This window comes from Sminthopsis crassicaudata, chromosome 2 (genome assembly GCF_048593235.1).
Source record: "Sminthopsis crassicaudata isolate SCR6 chromosome 2, ASM4859323v1, whole genome shotgun sequence".
NCBI lineage: Eukaryota > Metazoa > Chordata > Mammalia > Dasyuromorphia > Dasyuridae > Sminthopsis > Sminthopsis crassicaudata.
Window position 1 is genome coordinate 241,767,625 of NC_133618.1, and position 9,614 is coordinate 241,777,238.

At 32.8% G+C, this 9,614-nt stretch overlaps 1 protein-coding gene across 1 annotated transcript in view; it reads left to right on the forward strand.

Moving 5' to 3' along the window:
- RTF2 (replication termination factor 2) overlaps positions 1–9,614 on the forward strand; it is a 66,699-nt gene that overhangs the window by 13,078 nt on the left and 44,007 nt on the right. Inside the window, exon 5 of the mRNA XM_074288664.1 lies at positions 785–863. Coding sequence (XP_074144765.1) covers positions 785–863 — 79 coding nt within the window. The remainder of the gene's footprint in view (positions 1–784; positions 864–9,614) is intronic.

The following is a 9,614-nucleotide window of genomic DNA, read 5'->3' on the forward strand; positions in this document are numbered from 1 at the left end:
ATTTTGCATAGAAAATGCAGAAAAAGAACTATGGAAATTAAATGTAAATCAATACATGCTATATTCACTTTTTTCTGGTTTTTTTTTTTTTTTCTCTCCTATGGTTTTTCTCTTTTGTTCTGATTTTTCTCTGACAACATAATTCATAAAGCATTATTAAAATATTAAAAGTAAATTTTTTTTTAAAGTGCAGACACTTTTATTGAAATGAGAATTGTGGAAAATCTAAGATGAGTGATTTCTATAAGGAAAATTTTTATGGATATATTGTGCCTTGTGGGCTATATGTCTTTCCCCAATCAGCCACAAGGGGTCATGTGGAAAGGAGGCATCTAATTTCTTATTACAAGATATTAACCTTCTCTAGAATACAGTGTAAGATTATTAAAATACATTTAACCCTCAAGGATTTATAGACAATTAATTCACAAATTTAGAAACTAATTCCACAGAATAAAAGTAGAATTTCTAAACAACAAAAAAAAAGGAGATGTTTTCTCTTTTTGATGTGGCTCTTTTCACAAGGCTTGTTTCTACATATAGAATCAGTCACTTTAAACTGATATTGTAAAATGATATATGTGGATGTATTACAGAAATGCAAATTATGCTCAAATGTTAGGTAATAAATATAATTATCAAATTTATAACATAATATATTATGTATTTATAATTTGTTTATTATAATTGTAATAATATGCTGTTACTTTGTAATATGACGATACTGTGATTATTATTTATAGTAAGTATTAATAATAAATAATTCTTATATTTAATTTTTAAGGTTTTGCTTCTTACGCTGCTGTGGTTGTGTATTTTCTGAACGAGCCTTGAAAGAAATCAAAGCTGAAGTTTGTCATACAGTAAGTAAATTCTATGAAATCCATCATTTCTGCCATATAGTCTGTTGAGAATAGCATTTGATTTGGCATAGAGCATGGTTCTACAATTTTATATGATTGAGGAGTCACAAATAGCTCTGTGATAAGCCAGGAAAGTTCATAAGTATTGATAGTGGTCATATCAGTCAAGAAAACAGTAAGAGCCTGCTGTGTGCCAGGCACTCTGCTAAGCACTGGGGATACACAAAAAAGCAAACAATAGTCCATGTCCCCAAGGTGCTTAAAATCATATGGGAGAGACTTATGCAAAGTATATGCAAAACAAACTATGTTATAGCATAAAAAGGAAATAATTTAAAGAGGGAGAGCACTAGAATTAAGAGAATAAGTTAGAGAATACATCCTATAAAAAGTAAGATTTTATTTGGGAACTTGATGGAAACCAAGATGGTTTAGAGCAGTAGAGGGAAAGCATTCTAGGCATGGGGGATATCCAGAGAAAATGCTTGAAGCTGGGAGATTGAGTATCTTGTTTGGGAACAACCAGCAGGCCAGTGTTAACTGAATCAAAGGGTATGTGTTAGGGAGTAAGGTATAAAAAGACTGAAAAGGTAGGAGAGGGCTAGGTTATAAACATTTAAAAGCCAAATAGATCATTTTGTATTTGAAGACAATAAGAAGCCACAGGCGTTTACTGAGATAATAGATTGTTTGATGTGATCAGACCTATGTTTTAGAAAAATCATTGTAGTGGCTGATTGGAGGATGGTTTGGAATGAAGAGAGAGCTGAAATAAGCAGACCTGCCAGTTCATTATTATAGTGATCAAGAGGTGAGATGATGAGGGCCTGCCCTAGAATGGTGTCGCTGTCCTTGGAGAAGGCAGCAAATCAAGAGATATTGCAAAGATGAAATCAGCAGGCTTTGGAAAGTGTGTGTGTGTGTGTGTGTGTGTGTGTGTGTGTGTATAAGATAGTGAGGATGACGCCTAAATTTGGAGCCTGAAGAATTGAGAGGACAGTAAATTTTGAGGAAAAAATGAGTTTTGTTTTGTAATGTTGAGCTTAAGATGTTTACTGAACTTCCAGTTTGAGATGCTTAAAAGGTAGTTGGTGTAGAAAGCAGGAACTCTGGAAAAGTCTACTTGAAACAAGGTATTAACTCAGTGGAATTGATGAGATGGTTGTTCTCTAGTTCACGTATATACTTCATATTTAGCATGATGATGTAATGGTTCTCTAAGTTCACACATAATCAGTATGCTGTAATGAGATAATTACAATAAGGTGTGTTTATAAGGGCTAAGAAAAACTGGAAGAGAGACATTCTATGTTTGACCAGCCTTGTGGTACCTCTCATGCCTCCTGCCCTAAGATCAAGACTGGGCCAGTATAAAGAACCTAGACTCTATTCTTGACCATTCTCATAGTGTCTATCCTGCTGAGACCAAGGCCCATCCAAAGGACCTCCAGAAAGCTAGCCCAGACATTACAGTTGGAAATGTCAGATTGGAGTTCATCTGACTATTATTATAATAATATTGCCAGGAGACAGCTAAGTGATGCAGTGAATAGAGCACCAGCCCTGAAGTCAGGAGAATCTGAGTTCAAATCTGCCCCCAGACACTTAACACTTTCTAGCTATGTGATCCTGGGCAAGTCACTTAACCCCAATTGCCTCAGCAAAAATAAGAATAATAATAATAATATGCCCAAAAAGTTATCAAACTGTGCATACCCTTTGACCCAGCAGCGCTACTACTGGGCTTATATCCCAAAGAAATACTAAAGAGCGGAAAGAGACATATATGTGCCAAAATGTTTGTGGCAGCTCTTTTTGTAGTAGCTAGAAACTGGAAGATGAATGGATGTCCATCAGTTGGAGAATGGTTGGGTAAATTATGGTATATGAAGATTATGGAATATTATTGCTCTGTAAGAAATGACCAGCAGGAGGAATACAGAGAGGCCTGGAGAGACTTAAATCAACTGATGCTGAGTGAAATGAGCAGAACCAGAAGATCACTGTACACTTCAACAATACTACTGTATGAGGATGTATTCTGATGGAAGTGGAAATCTTCAACATAAAGAAAAACCAACTCACTTCCAGTTGATCAATGATGGACAGAGGTAGCTACACCCAGAGAAGAAACACTGGGAAGTGAATGTAAATTGTTAGCACTAATATCTGTCTGCCCAGGTTACATGTACCTTCGGAATCTAAAGTTTATTGTACAACAAGAAAATGATATTCACACACATGTATTGTATCTAGACTATATTGTAACACATGTAAAATGTATGGGATTGCCTGTCATCGGGGGGAGGGAATAGAGGGAGGGGGGGATAATTTGGAAAAATGAATACAAGGGATAATATTATAAAAAATATATATATAATAAAAATTATTAATTAAAAAAAAAAGAATAATAATAATAATGATGATGAATCCAGGAAAAATAGCCTTAATTTGTTTTCCATTTATTTGTTCTATATACATTTATCACAGCTGCTATTTTGCAAGGAAAACTACTATACAAATGCAAAGTTTTGATAAGACACATAAAATACTCATTATAAATAAATGAATGCAAAAGTATTTATTAGGTGGCACATTACTATGTATCAAGTATTATGCCTGATACTGGAGAATACTAATTTAAAAATGTGATATTGTGTTTCGCATAGTCAAACAAAACCATTGCCATATTGGCAGTGTCCCAAACTTTGTATTTTATTCTATATATAATAGTCCATTACTTTCTTGTAAGGAAGTTCATTCTTCCTCATTAATTTTTTGGATTCAGGATTGAGCAATTAAGTCTTTAAAAATTGTTTTTCCAGTGTTGGATATTTTCCAGATTCTGTTCACTTCACATTGCCTTAGTTCATACACATTTTCCAGAGTTTCTCTGAAACCATATTTCTTAGCACAGTAGTTGTCTATTACATTCATATGCTACAATTTGTTCAGCTATTCCCCAATTGATGGGCACTTCCTATTTTCTCCCCAGTTTGCGACCACAAAAAGAGTTGCTATAAATATTTTTGTATATATGGATCTTTTCCTTTTTTCTTCTTTGATTTCCTTAGGGTATTTCCTGAAGTATACCCTACAATAGCTTATAGGCCTAGTAGTAGTTTGCTGAGTCAAAGGCATATATGCCCAGTTGAATGATATTGTATCTCTCTATACTGGGTGCCTTGTTTGCTATGGTGCCACATTTGTTGTCTTTCCCTATTAGAATGTAATGGTCATCACAGACATGGAGTGTCTTTTCTTTTTTCTTGTATTTTTATTTCCAATGCTTAGCACAATGACTACCACATTATAAGTGCTTATTAAGTGCTTGTTACCTTCCTTCCATCCTTTTAATCAGTGAAGTGAAATACTTTTGGATAATGGTGAGATCAATAGTATGACAGTCTTTGTTTTTGGGTGAAGTAGTGAAGTAGGTGATAGGAGAAGAGAAGATTAAAGAACAAGGAAACCATGATGTTTGAGAGAACATCAACTTGTATGTTGAAGTGCTTTTATACAAGAGGAGTAATTGGTGTGGAGAGGAAAACTATGAGCCTAATACTGAACTCTTTAGAAAGGAAAAAGGAGGACCTAAGGTCTAGTATATACTGATAGAAACAGAATATTGACTAAGTGCTATTTCTGACTAGAGTAACTTTCAGAAGAGGAAAGATTGCTGAATGATAGGAGAATCTGAATGTGGCAAAGGGAAGAAAAAAATTTGCTGATTCTTCCTGACTATAGTGTTTTTGTTTGGTTTTCTGGAGGTCTTGGAGCAGCCTTCCTTTCAGCAGGGTAATCACCACAAGAATAGCCAGGTGTTAAAATCCAGAAGGCTTTATTATCTCCTTCCCCTGGTGCTCAGCTAGCTTTCTTTTAGCCTTCAAAGGGGACTTAGTTTCCGTGGAGAAAATGCAGGACGACAGGCCAGCCACCACAAGGCTGATGAAGATGGAAATGAATCTCTCTCTCTTTAGCTCCAAGAGCTTGAGCTCCTGCCTCCAGTCTGCTTGTCTTCTCTGTCTCTGAGCCTCCTAGTCCCCTAGGAGAGCCACCAAAAACCTATCCGAAAATGGGAATGAATCTCTTCCAGTCCTTGCTGGCTGTCATATACTCCATTATCATAGGTGTGAATCTTGTGGAACTATATTAATTACTAAGTACATGTTCTGAACTAGAGAACTATTAAGCATCATACTAAACTAGATAACCATTGTCTTAATCAATTCCGTTGACTTAACACCTTGTAAGAATCCTTGTTTCAAAATTCAGAGTTCTGGCCCATAACACCTGACCTGTCAGGGAACAGGAAAGAAGGCACATCCAAACACTGGGAAAAGTGGTGAAAAATTCAGTGTCTTCCTGTGCAAAGCTTGATCTTCTTGATGAATGGAACATAAAGGGTAGAGGTTTAAGTTGAAGGCAAGTTTGTTGATAATGGAAATAGCCAATAATACCTTTTTCTGTCTGCTAGCATAATCAATTTCCTTTTTTGGTGCTGATTGGTGCTTGCCCTCTCCAGTACTTGTAGTATGTCAGTACATTACAGAAAACTTATTTTAAATTAATATAAAATTGTGTTTTGAGTTAGTTGACTTTTCACTTTATTTCACATGTTTTTAAATGCTTATTATGTGTCAAGCACAGTGCTAGGTATTGGTATGAGAAAAGACTTGCAATTTAGATAGGACTCAGTGCTTATCTTTTTAGAGTTGATAGTAATAGAAGAAAATATCTAGCAGAACAATTCTTTACAGATTTTTTTATTTTATATGTTACTTTAATGAAGATAATGAGAGTAAATATTCATTTCTCTGGGTAGAATGGGTTTTAATTTATTCCAGATTGACTTTAGAGAAGAGGAAAAACTTAATTTATTAAAAAAAAAAAAAAGTTTGTATTTGAATCAGGAAGTAAATTAGAGATAAGGATTTTTTAAATCACATATTTTTAATCTTTTTAATTACATTTTTTTAAAATGGTAGGATATATTATGCTTCTAGTCTTCAATATTTTCAAATACTGGAAAAAATTAGTGCCTTTTGAATATAATTTCTTGTTCTCTTGGTCACAATATAATTTATAATTGTCTTTATATTTTTTTCATCAAATGATAAGATTTGGCAAATGATGACTAGGTAGGTGGTGAGTACAAAAAGGCCGTGACTAAAGGTCTAGAGTTGTATTTCCACCACTCTCTTTTGGACTATGAGCAACTCACTTGACCTCCCTAGGCCTCAGTTTCTTAAGCTGTAAAGTGAGGGAGTTGAATTAGATTTCCACCTGTGAGATTTTTTTATTTCTATAAGAGCCAAAATTAAATTGTCTAAACAGTATTTTCTTTCGAATAATACTAATTCAAGTTCCAAAAACCAAAATTATAGTTCTACAAAGTTTCCAAATTTTAAATTCACTAAAATGGAAAAGCTCTCCAGTGTGTATTAACTACAATATGGAATAGTCATCATGATTTTTTTCCTAAGATTTAATCTTTGTAATTACTACCCATATTTGTCTCACATAGGCTACAGTGTTTATCTTTGACAATGGGTTAGTGAGCCATTTTATTCTGTTACCTCTGCCAGAGAAGCTTCCAAATCTTGAGTATCTGAACATGGGTGATAGTTGACAGGTGAATGACAACTTTCTTATCCATTCTACTATTGATTATCTTGATATCAAATTTAATACACAAGACTTAGTGTTTGAAATTGTCCTAGTTCCATATTTTAAAGCAGATAGGATGAGCAATGGTTTTAGAAAATGGGTTCCTAAGAGATGGGGGTTGCTAGGTTTTCTGTTTGCTAATGATTTGTTTATATTAAAAAGAAAATTTAATTGTATTCCCCACAGTATTCTGTGCCTCATGTAGTAATGAGAAACAAATTGGGGTGAATGTAAGTTGCACAGCACTAAACAATACAGCATTCTATGATACATTAATAATACATTTAGTAATAGTAAAGTTAACTAGTTTTCCAGACTGATTAGGTTGAGAAAGTGAAATATTTATAAAATGATATCTTCTGTATTATCAAAAAATCCTGCTAAAATAACAAAATACACTCACTTATAAGTTGTTAGGAGAAACAACAAATAAGGTATAATCATACGGACTCCAGGTTTTAGGTGTGTATGCATATGTTTTAAATAAGAGAAGAAACCTCACTGCAGATTGTAAAGCTTATTCTAATTTCCAGGTTCTCTAGTGAATATTATTATCCATGGACATGATGATCAGCTTGCTTCACCCATTCTTTTTGAGTCTGAGTTTGTGATTATCCTAAATAATACTTCCAGAGCCATATTGTCTGTTAACTATTCCAAGTCCTATTTTTTCCCAGTAACAAAAATAAATGACACATTTGTTTTATATGGTCCATGATATATTTTCAAAGCAAAGTAGAAACTTTCTGACATTTCTTTCAAGCTCACCTAACTAACCATAGAAGAATGTCCTTCAGTTAAAAAAACCCTGAAACTTTTTAACAGTCCTTTTATAGTATTTATTGTACTTTTGTGTAATATCCAACGCTTATTTTTCATTCACTTACCTCTGCTTATAGCTGCATTTCAGAAAATACTTAATTATTTTCTGCTATGTTCTAATTATTAAGTGGAATTATTAATTTTTTTAGTAGTCTGAGCATCATTCTTTAAAAAGAAAAAGGCTTTTGTAGTCTTAAGTCAAACTATGCCCTCAGTAGAATACTGTATCAGCTGAAAGACATTGGGAAGCAGGGAAAAATGCTTGAGGACAATGTTAGAAGACCAAGTTTTTCATCTCATTTTTGCTTATTAATCTGGTACAACCTTAGGCAATATGACTTTTAATTTTTCTGGATCTTAATTTCTTCATCTCTAAAATTTGAACATTGGATTAGATCTCTTAGGAATCTGTTCTCCTCTAATATTCTTAATTTTAAAATTTATTTTCCTTCTTTGTATAACAGAAAATACATAGTTGTATTCTTTACCACGGAAGATATAAAAGGAGTTTTTATTCATCTGTTTATGTTACCCATTTCAAGTCTTATTTTCTAGGTCCATTCATTGCCTCTTGTCTTCTATTTTCAAGCTAAAAGAATTCAGACCAAACATATTTCTTTTTTCCAACTTAAAATTAACCTTGTACCTGTTTTGCTGTCAGGACCCACTTTTTGCCTTCATGGATACTGTTGGTCCCCTTCCTCACCCAATTCCCTACTCCCATAATTCATCTTGGTAATCAAAGGGAATTAAATATAATTAAGCAAGACTTTATGTCCAGTTTTTTTAAAATTTGCTGATATATTTCTTTGTCACTTTACCCAAATTTAACTTAATTTGGGCATATGATTCAAATAACTCAGAAAAGTATTTTTGTGTGTGTGAGATTTATATATTTTTTAACTTTATATTTAATAACCTATAGTATATAATTATGGTGAATCTAAGCTTTATAAACAGCTAACATAAAATAAATTTTAATAAATCTCAGAAGAAAATTTTTTTTCATAAAATGTGTTCATTTTAGGAGAGTTACTATAAATAAATTGATTTTTTAAAAATTCTTTTTAAAAACTTTCTAGTACTTTAAGTATTTATTAAAACTACAAATATCTTGTGAGAAATGTTTTCAAAAAGTAGCATTTTAAAATTAAATTGATTTTTCTTCATTTAGTAGATTATTCTGTTTTCTTCTACTAGCTTTCAAGGGCAGTGTCTTATATTTCTACTGCCACTTTGGGTAGCTTTGAGGGCTTTCATAATTTACTTATATTTCATATGTTTTTCCATGATGCCCTTCCTTTTTAATACCACTTGATCTTGGTTCTATCCTTATTTTCTTTATTGTTTTTCCTTGTGTTGTTATTGTATTATACATATATATGTGCGCTGGCACGCACTTTTTTGTTGTTCTGAGTTACTTTGAACTGTTTTGGAGAAAAGTTACTTTATAACTTTATCTCCTCAATTAGGGTGCTGAAAGCATTTGGAGAATGAAGGTTAGTTGACAATCTTGATATAAACAATAAGCTGCTTAATGACTGTTTACCATAATAGATTCCTTTTTCTTTTAGAGAAATACAGTATTCACTATATCTTGGAATCCTTATAAGGTTGTTTGATTTACTGTAAAGAGTAGCTATAGATAAACTTTAAAATATATAGTTTTTGGGACAGCAAGGTGGCACAATGGATAGAATACCAGCCCTGAAGTCAGAAGTTACTTGAGTTCAAATCTGCCCCCAGACACTTAATACTTCCTAGCTGTGTGATCCCTGGGCAAGTCATTTAACCCCATTGCCTCATGAAAAAAAATTTATATATGTGTATATATATATATTTTTTTTCTGTACAGCTTTCTGTAAGATAGCATAGAATTTTAAAATACGATTTGCTCATTTTATCCAGCCTTTATTTTCCCTTGATTTATTCTTGAACATTTTTGTATTTCCAGTGCTTACTATTTAGTAAATGCTTGTTAATTCTTCTAAATCTATATTAAGGAGTAATTTTAGTTTTCAGTGAATCATGTGAAGCAGTTTGAACTTTTAGACTTTCTTCAACAAATAATGGGACATTATGCTTTTTCTTTGCTTTCTTTGAATTTATGAAAGTTCAGTATATAACACTCTGCATTTCTAAATCCATTGTTCAACTTTTAATGGCCTGAACTATATCATTGAGGGATATCTACATTTCATTATTTTTGTACTTATTTCATCTTATTTGGATCTGTGTTCCCTTGCAATCAAAGGAACA